At 33.9% G+C, this 14807-nt stretch overlaps 1 protein-coding gene across 3 annotated transcripts in view; it reads right to left on the reverse strand.

The window, feature by feature from the left end:
- Positions 1–6421: 6421 nt before the first annotated feature.
- LOC140726919 (short transient receptor potential channel 4-like) overlaps positions 6422–14807 on the reverse strand; it is a 101985-nt gene continuing 93599 nt past the window's right edge. For all 3 annotated transcript variants that reach the window (XM_073043919.1, XM_073043920.1, XM_073043921.1), the window contains 3 exons: positions 14730–14771; positions 13236–13325; positions 6422–12510 (listed from right to left, as the gene is read on the reverse strand). In XM_073043919.1, coding sequence (XP_072900020.1) covers positions 11755–12510; positions 13236–13325; positions 14730–14771 — 888 coding nt within the window. In that variant the 3' untranslated portion in view covers positions 6422–11754. The remainder of the gene's footprint in view (positions 12511–13235; positions 13326–14729; positions 14772–14807) is intronic.

Genomic DNA, 14807 nt, shown 5'->3' on the forward strand with positions numbered 1-14807 from the left:
GACAAGTTAATCTTGTAATAGTTTCCATGACAACTGACAGTGTACCTAGCATGATTGGTAAAGGGGCAAGTTTTGTCAATCTGTTTGATAAATATGTTGGATATTCATTGACAGGCTTTCATTGTATAGTGCATGAAGAGGATTTGTGTGCAAAAGCTGGCTGTAATGAGGAAATGATGAAAATTGTAACTAAGGTAAGTAATTTTATTTCTGGATTTGCTTTGAAAAAAATACCATTTCAATATTTAATGATTGAGGTGTATTCAGTGTACCTATGTAAAACTGGCTTAGTAGAGGTTCTATCCTTAAAAGATTTATTGAATGGATAAAATTCATCTGTTTTGATGAATGAAAAAAATTCTTGTCAAGAATTATATGACGTTGTGTGGATTTGTAGATTGATGTTTTTCCCAGATGTCTCCTTACGTTTAAATGATTTGAACACCAAATCACAGAGATCTGGCAAAATACTTGATATTATGTTTTATAATATAACAAAAACTTTGGAAACAAACTGTAAGCATTTAAATCTAATACCAAAAATTGCACTTATAATTATTTCCCAATCCTAAGAATAAACACAAGGCAGATTTTGAAATTCCTGAAAAGATCACCATTAAGAGCCTTCTAATGCACTATTTGAACATCATTGGTTCAAATACTGAACAATTTTCTGTTAGATTTGCTAAGTTCAAGTCATTTGAAGAAACTGCAAAATTCATGAAGTGAATTTTGTGTGTAGTGTAACATTAGACAAATTAAAACAGGAATTATTGTAGTGGATTGATTTGGATAATTTTGAATTACAATTGATTTATTTACAAAGCAGCTCAATTTGGAGGCAAAAACTTATTGACTTAAGATCTGAACTAGAAAATAGTGAAAGAGATCAAATTGTGTCTGGGTCAAAGCATAAAAATCTAGACATTGAGGTTCAGAAACTCTGGAATTTCTTTTCAGAAACTTTTGTCTGAAAACACTTGCAATGGAAATCCTAACAGTATTTTCATCAACATATTTATTTGAGTCACTGTTTTCAGTGATGAACTTTGTCAAGTTTAGGTAAAGGAGTAGACTTATTGATTAAACTAGTGCTATGTGCATAATTCTCAAACCAACAAAATACAAGCTGGATGTAAGATACTTGTCATCATTAGTGCAGCAACAAAGTTTAATTGAGAGTAAAGTGTGTTTATTTTCCTTTCCTTGACCTTTTATGAACATGCTCCAAAGCTTATCATTTCACATTCACATTTTTATCTTATATATGAAGTACAATATCAGTACTATTTAGAAATGTTATTTTTCAATTGGCTTTTTAATATTAATAATTTTAACAGGTTTTCTAAAATGCTTAATTTATTTCAATCTGCCATTATTATACTTCTATTAATAATGAAACAATGAACAAAGCAACAAGACACTTATTTTGTGAACAAAGTCCATAATTATTGTTGCTTTTTCATTAATCAATGATAAATCTCTGCTCAAAATTATCATGGCACTCAAGAAAATTTTTTAGATTACCACCAATTAAGGCACACACTCTCATATAGGTTCATCAACCTTGCCCTAAACACTCATGATTACATAGCCAGATTCTGCTTTAACTCCATCTATAAGTTTACAGATGATACCACACATCTCAAATAATGATGATCCGGAGTACACAAGGGTGGTAAGAGAGCCAAATTTCATGGTATCATGACAACAACGTTTCCCCCATGTCAGGAAAAGAAAAAAAGGTGGTCATTGACCTTGGGATGGAGGGTGGTACACGTGCTCCTGTTTACACCAATGATGCTGAGGTTGAGAGGGTTGAGAGTTACAAATTCCTAGGAGGGAATATCACCAATAGCTTGTCCTGGTCCAACTACATTGATGTCAGTGCCTCTACTTCCGCAGGAGGCCAAAGAAATTTGGCAGGCCCTCTTTGACCCTCACTGGTTTTTATTGATGAACCATAGAAACCATCCTAAATGGATGCATCACAAATTAGTATGGCAGTCGCCTTGTCCACGATCACAAAATAACCGCTGAGAGTTGTGAACACCTTCTCGCTGGCTTGGTAAAGTAGCTAGCCTAATAAAAAATCTTACCTTCCCAGGTCTTTGTCCTTCACCTTCCACCCCATCAAGTCAGGCAGAAGATACAAAGTGCATACCTCAAGGCTCACAGACTGTTATATGACTATTGAATGGTTCCTTTGTACAATAAGGTATATCCTTGACCTCATAATGTACCTCATAGTAACGTAACACCTTATTGTCTTTCTCTGTATTGTATCATCTTATTCTACATTCTGTTATTGTTTTACAAGGGCCTACTTAAATGCACTTTAATGAATCAATCTGCTATGACATTATGCAAGACATGTTTTTCACTATACCTTGGTGTATGTGACAAAAATGATAATAAACCAGTTTCCTTTTTTTATATATTACATATTAGTATTATAAACTGGTGAGTCTAAAGGGAGCAACATATGCATAAGTACTCTGGAACCTGGCTTTCATACAAACCTACCCAGTTTCCTGACCTCTGGCCTTCTGGACCCCAAATCTCATTCTGCCTGGCTCAGTCCGGATCCTGGCTCCAACTGCACTTTGGCCCCTTTGGCTCTGGCCACACACCTGGCTTCCACTTTGGGCCCTTGGCTCATTTTCTGAATTAATGAATAAACCAATTGCTGGACCATCCGGATTTTAGAACAATTGAATGTCTGATTATTGGAGTATTGCTGTATTCAGCTTGTTACAATGATGCATCATAACTGTATCATGTGAATGATGTGAAAATCTTGCTGAAAGCACACAGAAATTGTTTTGTTATCTGAAAAATTGTGAATGGAACAATACAGCACTAATAATTCCATCGTTAGTGAACATTTCTTCTGTCTTTATCAAATCAAGTTTAATTATCATTCAAATCATATAGATACAGCTGAACGAGAGCATTATCATAGCTTATTGAACTTTAAGATTACTGAGCTTAGGGCATTGCCAAAAAGAACAAATGAAGTGATATTGTGGATTTGAGGTGTTTGGTGTCTAACAACTGTAATCATTTTCTTCCATGGAGATACAACCTAGACATTGGGGAGTTTTCATCTTTTCCCATTAGTATCTATTCTATTTAGGAGTTTTGAAGAGATACTCAATGAAACAGAGCCTTGATCTCCATAACAGTTAGTCTCTCCTCCACCACTGGAATTTTACTTTAAGTTTGGACCGTATAAAGTTGAGTGCCCTAGTAGACACAATTGAGAGTTATTAAGCAGATTATTGATCATTGTCATTTGACAATAATGTCAATGATCTCAGTTACTGATGTTTGAGACCAGACTGATGAAGAATAATTGGGTGGATTGGATTTGTCATCTTAAAAATGTAACCGCAGCGTCTTTTCAGATTGGTAGTATGCAGCAGATGATCAAAACTTTTCATGGTCTGCCATTGTAAAATTATATAGTGCATGAAGCCCCAAACCTTTGACCAATGAATACTTTTATTTTGAACACTGTATGATGAACTGACTTTGCTTCACCCCTCAGTGTGAATTGGGGCATGAGGAATGGGGGAATGGTTGGGAATTAGTGGTGGCAGCTATGGGATTATATAACAACCCTGTGGGTATTGGAATTTGGACATTAGTTGTAATCAATAGCTTGTGGAGGTGGGGATTGGCACATGTGTAATCAATGGAGGACAAGGGTCTGGTTTACAATCAAGCTGTGGAGAGGACCAACTTGTGCTAGTAGGTTTGGTTACCTGATGGACAGTTGATGGAAAGGGTTCTAATTCTCAAGACTAGGCCCTATAGTGACTCGTAGGTTAGTTTAACTAATTTTTAAAAAGTATGTTCTTTTTGGCAATAATTCTTCTGCATAAGTGGCTTGCACCACCAAAAATTGTATAAGTAGTGTGACCTATCATAGCCAATGATAACCTATCATAGCCAATATCTGGGTGCTTTTAAGAATAGGTTTGTCATATTTCAGGAGGGCTTAAATCACCCTCACTCTATGATTTTATCAATGATTATTTCATAGCACTTGCTGAGTTAGGTATCTTGATATTATCAAAATTGGATAGATATTTCCTAATGTGGTGTCTCTTACCAACAATGTTCTAGTTATGCTGCCTTCATGACTCATTTTAGTTCATATTGGTGTACTGAACTATATTTGGTGATAAGACATCAAAGTGCTTCACTCAAGAGTATGTTCTTGCTTCCTTTTGTTTCTTCCAAATGATGTTCAGCATGGAGGAATACTGATTCATAAACTAGAAAAAAAATACAGATGCTAAACTTAGATTTTAGATTTTGAGGTCACTAATGAATGAGACGAGTTATCAAAGAGAATCTTATAGAGTTGAAAGGTTGGTTGAATGTTTGTTCTATCAAATTCTAAAGCAAGCCATTTATAAACAGAAGTGATTCTGAAAATGCTGGAAATCTTGAGTAACACACAAAATGCTGGAGGAACTTAGCATGTCAGACACCATCTACGGAGAGGAGCAAACAGTCTATTCCTCTCCAACGAATCCATGAACACTACCTGTTTTTCCTTCTCTTTTTGCACTACAATTTATATATTGTAATTTAGTTTTTAAAATTATGTATTGCAATATACTGCTGCCACAAAACAAAAACATTTTACAACACATGCCACTGATATTAAACCTGATTTTGATTCTGAGTCGACATCTCAGGCCAACACTGAAGCATTGACTGTTTATTCCTCTCCAGCTTTGCTGCTTGACGTGCTGAGTTCCTCTAATACTTTGTGCAAGTCTTCTTATTGTGGCACGTTGGTATGAAAGAGTCACTTAAATGTCCTCTGAAATGACCAATTAACTGCTGTTTTTCTGGGACTTATATCAATTGTAGGTCAAAGAAGCTAATTTGCTTTCTCCAAAGGAACAAGAAGCGCTTTTGGAATTACATTGTTTTGTTATCACCATTATTAACAGCAGTTTCCGTAGTAATATTTTAACAAATATTTAGGATCCTAGATTACTACACCATTATAAGTTATATGCTAAGAACCGCTGAATTTATTAAGTTTGACCATAAATAACTTAAAAATAGCACCAGTTGATCTTTCAGCTCTTTATGGTAACTTCACTATTTAGTAAGATGATGCCTATCTGAGTGCCACCTTCCTAAATGAAGCTCATATGCTTGATGCCCTTTAAGTCTAATAATTTGAAAACAAAATGATATTATGTGTTGACCAATTCTCATGGTTCACAAATTGGCATAACATAATGTGGGAAGATCTGTGTATATTCAATGTGGAAGGAAGAATGAAGAGTATTATTTAAATGCATTGAAACCACAAAATATTGAATACAAATAGGTTTTGGATTCTTAGGTGCCTGAAGCATAGATAACTATTAAGTAGGTAGTAATTAGGAAGGCTAATGGAATCTTGGCCTTGGTCTGGAGTATGGATTAGGATGGTAAATTTGTAACAAACTTTACCACATTCTGATGACACCACTTCTGAAATTCTACTTTTGGTCTTCAAATTTAAGGAAGGATAAACTTGTGTTGGGAACAGTGTGGAGAAAGTTCACTGTTGTTTCTTAGGAAGTTGGCATTTCAAGAGGTTGAGCAGGATAGGCCAAAAATTATTGGTACTTGAGAGGTGCTCTTATTGAATTATTCAAGATTCTGAGGTGGACTGACATAGTGGATGCTTATAGAGTGTTTCCCTAAATCAGGTTAACTAATGGTCTGCTTACTTGGGAAGAAATGAGAACAAACTTCTTCTCACAGAAGTTAATGGATCTTTGGAATCCTCTTTCCCAGTGAGCTGTGGAGGCGGAGTTATTGAATACATTAAAGATGGAGCCTGAAAAATGATGAAGTAAAAGCAACACACACAAAATTCTGGAGGAACTCAGCAGGTCAGGCAGCATCTATGGTAATGAATGGGTAGTCAATGATTTGGGCCGAGAGGTAGGAAAAGAGAGTGAGAAATAGTAATGTTCAGATTGGTTCAGTCATGATCTTATTGAATGCCATAAAAAACTCAAAGGGGTTATTGGACAAGTCCTCTTCATGTTACACAGTCTTATATTCCTAATGCCATGATTCAGATTTTCTGTGGAACTTTGGATAATAAAATGTAACGAAGAACATGAAGCAAAGGGAAAAGTCAGGATTCATAACTACTTTGGTGTTATGCATTTGCATTGAACATTAATAAATTTGAAAACTTTTTCTTTGATTCAAGACAAAGAATGTTTCCAAGCCTGTATTAAATGGCAAGATAGAAAACACATTAAATTTGATTTTTTTATATTACTTGTTTAACACAATATTGTTTTCAAGCTATATATATTTGTTCACATAACAAGAGTCTCTGCACTTCAAAATAATTTATTATAAATGAAGCACAGAGGATATTTTTAAGGGAGTGCTATATAAATCCATGTTTTTCTTTTATGATATACAAAATGTTCACAGCATGCCTGAATTTATTAAAATCTTCTGAATGGATAAAAGTCTTGATTTGGATAACATCTAAAAGAAAGTCTTGTATATCATTGATCTGATAAGTGAATAATCACAAACAATGTTTAAATGGTAGCAAACAGCATTAGCAAGATGGGGATGCAAATCTAAACTCTGTAATCAATAACTAGCCAACATAATCATTACAAATTACATTTAAAAAAACTTCATTGTTTACAGTAAATTTGAAATTAGAATCTCACAACAAGGTTTACAACAGAGCGTAGATTTAAGGCACTTGATAACTTTGATTAAAGAAAGAATGCAGAATTTTGTGACCAGTTCCAAAGGGTAAACAGCCATTATCATTTACAGTATTTGCAAGATTTCTGAATGTTGAATACATTTAAATTTCAGGAAGGCATGCTTTTATGTCTACATCTGATATAACTTAATAATCAAGCATTAAAGATGTATATGATTTTTTTCTCATGACTAACATGTGTTTTATTGTCTTTAATAAGAAGTAAAAAAGTAAAGTGATTTTTTAATATCCAAAAAAATAAATAAAGTGTAAGAATTAAAGCAAATAAACCATAGGATACTTGTAGATGAACTCTTAACACAGAAACTCTTCTACATGTGTTAAACCATTTATTTTTAAGTGGTTAGCATCCAGGAGACTGAGATATTGAAGGTAAGTGCATCTGTTCATTATATACCCAATAACAAAACTACACACTCAAGATATTGCTGCAAATACTATTTTATCACTAGGCAAGTACATTCCAGCATTCTTTAATTATTCAGATTTAAATGTAAAGTATGAAGTCAAAAAGTTCTAAGATTGTCACTGTTATAATAGGGTGTATCAATATAGGACAATAAATTATAATATTCAAACTGAATAGAAAATGTGCTCCTGTTCAGCAGTAGTGCAATATTTATTTTAAAGCTCAGATTTCTCTTTAAATTACAGGTCTTTGTACTTTGACAATTTTTTTCCTAAATTGTGATTAAGACAAGGAATTTGTACACCTACAAATAAGCTGAAATACCAGTGAGTATTATATTTTAGGTATAATATAAACTGATAACATAGAAAGCCTCTCTGTTCTGGAATATAACTCATATTTTAACCTTAGTGGTTTATGAGAACTAACACACCTATATATATATTAACCAAAACAATCATTTTAAATAAAAATCAGTGGGAACTAAGTTTACGAACTTGGAACCTGCCAATTACTTTACCAATGGACAATATTTATATTTGGTGGATTTTTTGCAATGTTATCCTTTAGACATTTAGAAAAGTTTAGACATTTAGGGAAAACTTCTACAGAAATTCCAGGTGACGGTCCTTGATATGATTGATTTGTGACAGTTGATGAAATACTTTGAGATAATTGAGTTTTCTGGTTTCTTGACCACTATTCAAATGTTCAGTTTCTACAGTCTTTGGATCAGTTTAAACAATACACTAAAGCAGATGCATTTTGTAAAATTATTGTATACATCAATATCAAAAAGCATGGATAATCAATTAAATTGTATTTCTACTTTACAACACATGAACTTTTAAATAGTCATTGACGCTATTTCCTATGGAATAAACATTAGATAGTTCAACAACTGCAGCATAACTGTACTGGACTCAAACTGAGATACCCAACTTTGAGCTGCATTCCATTTTGGATATCCCTTTCTATGTCTGGATTCTCATGATTCTTGGTTAATTTTCAAAATGAAGTTCTTCACAACGGCAGAACTTTCATTTCAATTTCAAAGTAAGACACAAAAAAAGGCCTACCTGTAGGGTAAAGAGAATCTTCTTATTAACAATTGGGAATCAACTTTGATTGTGGTCCAAGTTATTTTGCTGATTGGGAAAGCTGAATGAAGGTATCAATTGATGAAAATGAAAGGGTAGCTGAGGAAATAAATGCTTTATTAAGGTGTTAAATTTATTGGCATAGTTTCAACCAATCAAACTATTTAGGCTGTGGTTATACTTCCTGATATTGCTGTAAGACTACTTTCTACTAAGTGAGATTGCAGTTAATGCAAAACCAAAATACTGCATATAATTCCAGGATTTTCAACAAAGAATACAGAAAAGCATCTTCCTTTAGCTCTGAATCAGAAAATAGTCACACAGGTTTATATTTTTTGTTTACTCCAATATTTCAGACAGAATTGCAATAGGATAGCAAAAAATGCTGTCCGACTGTGGCATTAATTGCTCCATTCACAAGAATATTTTAAAGTAATAAATGATACTAATAGCAATACACCTGAAGCATCCACCCCACAAATGCCACAGGATTTCACAGCAGTATCCTTTTGCATCTTTGGCTGCAATCAGCCAAGTTTGTATCCTTACAGATCTGCCTCTTTGTTTACACAGACATTCTGGCTTGGTGTAGATCTGTAAGCTCTATTAATCTCACATTAAGGTTGGCTGAGAGAACACTTCATTGATAAATATCACTTGAAATCCACTTTAATGCTTTTGGTGATGCCTGTGGTCTTTTTGGCTCTGCATTATGTTGCTTCGCCCTGAAGTTAAATGCAGTGAAAATTGAACCTACAGGAGCCACCACAGGGTTCAATGCATCAGTAATACATCACTGAGCTATATCATGGGAACTACATATGTGTACTTCATTCAACCCTTTTGAGCCTATCCACTATTAACTAAAATTGCAGCTGATCTTCTACTTCAATGCATATTCAACTCGTGTAATAAATATCCAGACATCTATCAATTTCAGTTTCAAATGCAATCAGCAACAAAGACTTCACACTATTCCAGGGTAGAAAATTCCAAAGATCCATCATGCTTTGAGTGTAGAAATTTCAATCCTAAAAATGTAGCCCTTATTTTGTGATTTCAAAACCCCTTAGCTAGAAAAAACATCCTCTCTGTATCAAATCTAAATTCTAAAGCATAGAGACCTAACTTACTTAATCTTTTCAACACACAAAAATGCTGGAGGAACTCAGAAGGTCAGACAGCATCTAAAGAAATGATTAAGCAGTCAACATTCAGGCCAAGGGCCTTCATTAGGACTGGAAAGGAAATGGGGGTGCCTGTTCCTTTCTAGTCCTGATGAAGGTCTCAGGTAGAAACATCGACCGTTCATTCAATTCCATTGATGCTGCCTGACCTGTTGAGTTCTTCCAGCATTTTGTATGTGTTACTCTGGATTTCCAGCATCTGCAGAATTTCTTGTGTTCAGTGTCTCTTCATATGTCAAACCATCATCACTGCAATCTATGCATTTTTAAATAAGACTAAAACAGTACACAATTACTCCAGATGTTGTTTTATCAAGGCCCTACTTAATTGTAGTATGATATCTTTACTCAGTATTCAGTGCCCTTATAATTAAGGCTAAAATATCATTTTCCTTCCTAATTACCCAATGCACTAGGTGCCTTTGAAGATCAACATCACTAAACCTATCATCATTAAAATATACTCACTGTTTCTGCTTTTTTATCAAAATGGATACATTTTCATATTGTAGACTACCTGCCATGCTGTTGCCCTTTCACTCACCATGTCTATGTCCTGTTTAAGCTGTGTTGCATCTTCATCACTACACACAATCCTACTTGGTCTCATGAAAACTTAGGAGTAATACATTCAGTCCTCTCTGACATTATGATATTTGCTGTGAATAGTCAGGCCCAAGCACCAGTTTCTGTGGCACCCCACTAGTCATGGTATCTCAACCTGAGAAAGACTAATTTATTTTTACCATTTGCTTTCTCTATATTAACCAAACCACAATCCATATTGGTATATTACCTCCAACTGTATGTGCTCTAACCTTATTCAGCAATCTCCTATATGGGACCTGACTGCAAGTCTTTTGACAGCCCAAATATTTCTAATCCACTGGTTCCATCTCGTCTACTTTACTAGATACAAAGACAAAGAACTCTGAATGATTAGCTAAATATGGCTTTCTTTTGAAAATCCCATGGTGTTTCTGCTCAAACATACTATTTTCTTACTTGATATGATATCCTTCATTGAATCCAAGACTTTACCAACAACTGATGTCATGCTAACAGATTATTAGTTTTGTTTTTAAATCCCTCCTCTCCTAAATAGTGGGGTCATATTTGTTACCTTAAATTTGTAGGAACTATTACAGAACTTATCAAACCCCACCTTGCAAAACTCTGGGATTCAGGTCATCAGATTCTTGAGACTCATCAGTTTTCTTGTTCATTAATTTTTCTCAGTATTACATTTTAAATAATAATGATTTATTTTAGTTCCTTATTTGCACATGATGCTTAGTTCTCTGGTATAGCTGTTTTTTAATGTTATTCTTCATAAAGACAGTATCTGTTTAATCCCATATATTTGTCCCAAATTTGCCTCATTAGTCTCTTTTTTATAGAAGCTCTTTTTTAAGAATATCATCAGCACCTTGAACTATCAGATAACTGCAAAAACTTAGTTTGCATATACAAGGAGACTGAGGTACAGATAATGAAAAAAGGATTTAAAAATCTAATTCCCATTCTGGAATCAAGAAGAATATTATTCATATGAGAGGAAGATATTTTAGAAGGGACATTAAGAGCTCGTTTATACACATAAAAATCAATAAACATCTGAAACAGCCTCTGTTCTTATTTCTCCTATTACAGGTGTGGTACTGCTGTGAAGTTCTGAAGTAAATGATTGTGCTTTACTATAACATAAATCCCATTTAAAATACTTAGATCATAATAATCTTAACAAAACACATGTAGCAAATTCCTATGTACTCCTGATATGGTATCTTAGCCAAAACATATTCAGAAAATGACTTCTGTAAAAATATTGTTTCTGATATAGTCTTCATTTACACTGTTGCAAATGATGTATATTCATCACTTCAAAGTTAATTGACAAAAATTTATAACTCATCTGTATATTAAGCTTTGCCACAGAAAGTAGACTGAACAGGCTAATGCTACAGATGTCAGAGGTAACAGGAGTTCTTCCACTTTCAGTGGCTGCATTATTTCTCAGGAAATAAAGTGCTGTTCCGATTTTTTTTTGCTTATGAATATGAGGGATTGTTAATCAGATCTTTTCTCGGTTACAGAGGCTCATTCCAAATTGGGTCATTTCAAAATTCTACATATAAGAGCACTAGGAAGAAAAATGAACAAATTATAGAAACAAACACTGCTAATGTGAGAGTTTGTCATATCTTCTTAATATAATTATTTTATTCATATTTTTAAAAGCAATCTGAAAAATAAATACTGTTATAATCTAGTTGTCACGTAATCACCCTGTGTCACAGTCCATTGGTTCACGTGGTCTTCATTCCCTGATTCATTTGCCAGAGTATCCTCCGTTGTTTCTAATGAATTAGCACTTGTAGTGCCATCTGTTGATTGTCTTTGCGAAAATACATTAACCTTTTCTCCTATTTCTGATTTCCATATATTACTTGTATCTAGATCTTTCTTGTCTGAGTCACTGTTACTGACCAAAGTTTGCTCCAAGTCTCTTCCACCACCTTTGTTGGAGTTTCCTCTGTTTTTCAGTAGGTTTACTTCTTGTGTAACTTCCTCAGAAACTGTGAAAATCTTATTAGAGTTCTGATCTGCATTGCATGGTTTTGTTCGTCTTCGAAAAAATCCTAAATTTTTGAAAGATTCTTTAACAATACTTTTACTGTTTTGCTTTTCCTTGGATATGTCAGTTGCTTTTGGAGTTGATCCATTGCTTAAGGTATTACAAGGTGCTGGAGAATCCGATACTTTAGACATTGGTTTTGAACAAACTAAAGATGTCAAGTCATAAAAGCTTAGTTTGTTCTTCGGTTCACTTGCATGTGTTAACTTTTTTGAAACAGTCGTGTGCTCAGTTGTTCGATCTTCATTCTTAAATACTTCATTGAGATCTGATATTCTGGATGCTGTGCTAAAGCTGGAGGCCTGTACACCAGAGAGCTTGTTCCCCTTTAGAAGACCCAGAACTTCATAGCGGAAGCTGGAAATATCCTGTTTCAGTTCCTTTAATCACAATGAAATTTAACTTTAAAAAAAATTATTCAGTGAACCCATAGCAAAGCAAACATATATTTTTTTTAAATGATAAATCAATAGCCTTAGTTAAAAGTCTCATAAAATCAAGCTGCTAAAATCAGGAATATTCAGAGAAATACCATATTGCTCAGCCACTCTGCGTAAATGGCATTTAATATTGGGTTTTGTATCTAAACCATAGAGAATATTATTAAAACTCCACTTTAGTAGTTAACAAAGAGTATAATTAAATTTGCATTAGTAATAATAGCAATTTCAAAGAAAAATCTCATTTTATATAATATTTTGAGTATATCGATGCCTTTTTTTAAAGTCAAGCACGCAACAATAACGTACCTGCTTTGTAATACTTTGTATGCAAACTTTCTAATATTCAAGATTATATATTATTTTGGAAAAGGTGGAGAACAGGGTTGAAATGATATACCAAATCATTAAGGATGTTTAGAAAGAATGGAGTCATGGTTTCACTACACCTGATATATAGAACTATAGTGGCTGATGTTGTATCTGTAATTTACCTGTCTATTCCCCAGATAAACAGCATTCTTAAAAGAATTATCCGTCTTTAATGAGATATTTTCCTTTTTACTTTCTGTTAAAAGTGGCAACTATTAAAATTATGCATACTGTATATTACTGATATTATTTTGCTAAGAATAATTTGTTAAACAATATTTGAAAAATAACACCTTGAAATTCTCTTCAGTCAGCCCTTCTTCAGTTTTGGCATCTCTTATCATTGCAGCAACATATCTTTTCACCAAGTTTCTTATGACTTCCTGGAAGAACAAAAAGAAACATTACTTATACTATAGATTATAGAAAGCTATGCTGTCATGCAGTTAGAGCTTTGGAATGAAATATTATGTTGATGTGCCTTTGCAGAAAACATACATTTTAAACAGATTAATAAAATATTTCATTAAAATAGGGATTTGTCATTTGGTTTGCATACAGAGTTAACTTGCCAACTAGTATTAGAATAAAAGATTGGGAACATATGGTTCTATTGTAAACTCAATGAAGGTTACAAAATTTCTACCACTTTAAAGTATGCTGAAGGTTTAAACTGAATGTTCTGGGAACAAAGAAGCATTTAATTGGTGGCTGCAAGCTTAATAGTTGCGAAGACAGAAATGTACTCAGAATATAAGTGTTGAATGACATGCGGCACCAGGCATACATAAAAAGAAACACTAACCTAGTGAATCCAATAACTCATGGGCAAATACTTGCAAAGACTCTATTTTGATGATTGTATTTCTTATGCCAGTGTTTTTGAGAAATCTTCCTTTTTTCTTAATTGTCACTTCCTTACATTATTGTGGAAAAACCCTCAAATGAGTTTATTTGATTTTTCTCATTTTAGTTCTTGTCCAAAGTGGAAAAGGACATGTTTCCCTGTCCTCAACTTCCACCCCAACTGCCTCCACATTCAAAGATCATTTCTTATCATTTCCACCAGCTTCAATAGGTTGCCATTACTAGATACAGCTTTCCCTCCCTTTCAGTATTCTGAAGGCACTGTGTCTCTGTAACTCTTTGGTTTACTCTTCAATCTCCATCAAAACACACACCCCATTCATTTCCAGCTGAAGGGAATGCAACACCTGCCACTTTACTTTTTCACTTCCCACCATCCACACACTAAAATATTCCTTTCAGACGAAGTATTTAATTTCATATTAAGTGCAGCACATTGTGCTCACCATATGATCTTCTCTAAATTGAAGAAACCAAAGGCAGATGGAACCACACTTTACAGAAAGATTTCAATCAACTTTCAGAAGTAATTGTGCTTTTATCATCACCATTTTGTTCCATCTAATCCGGACAGAGTGTCTGTAAACAAGAAGCATCACTCCCTCTATTGGCTAGTACAATTACTATTGCCAAAATAGTCTCCTCTTGGCCCCCCTTTAGCCACAGACATCTTTCTGTTCTTTCTACTGTTCCCCTTCTCTCCAACTTGAAATGTGTCCAAATCTTACCTAAATTAAACTTAGAAAACACAAAAATACGTATTAAGGATTGGTTAATGATTTTAGAAAAATAAAAATGCACATAGATCCTACTGTAGAGTTGAAAAAAGTCTTCTTGTTGATTCTATAAGATACTCAGTAATGATTCTATTTACATGAATAAATGTTTCAGACACGGAGATGTTAAAAAAATACATTTACCTGATACTGGTGATTTCGTCTTAGATTATTAGCTGCACGCCTCTTTAAAAATAAAAAAAATATATAAATGAAATAAAC

This window comes from Hemitrygon akajei, chromosome 4 (genome assembly GCF_048418815.1).
Source record: "Hemitrygon akajei chromosome 4, sHemAka1.3, whole genome shotgun sequence".
In the NCBI taxonomy this organism is placed as follows: domain Eukaryota; kingdom Metazoa; phylum Chordata; class Chondrichthyes; order Myliobatiformes; family Dasyatidae; genus Hemitrygon; species Hemitrygon akajei.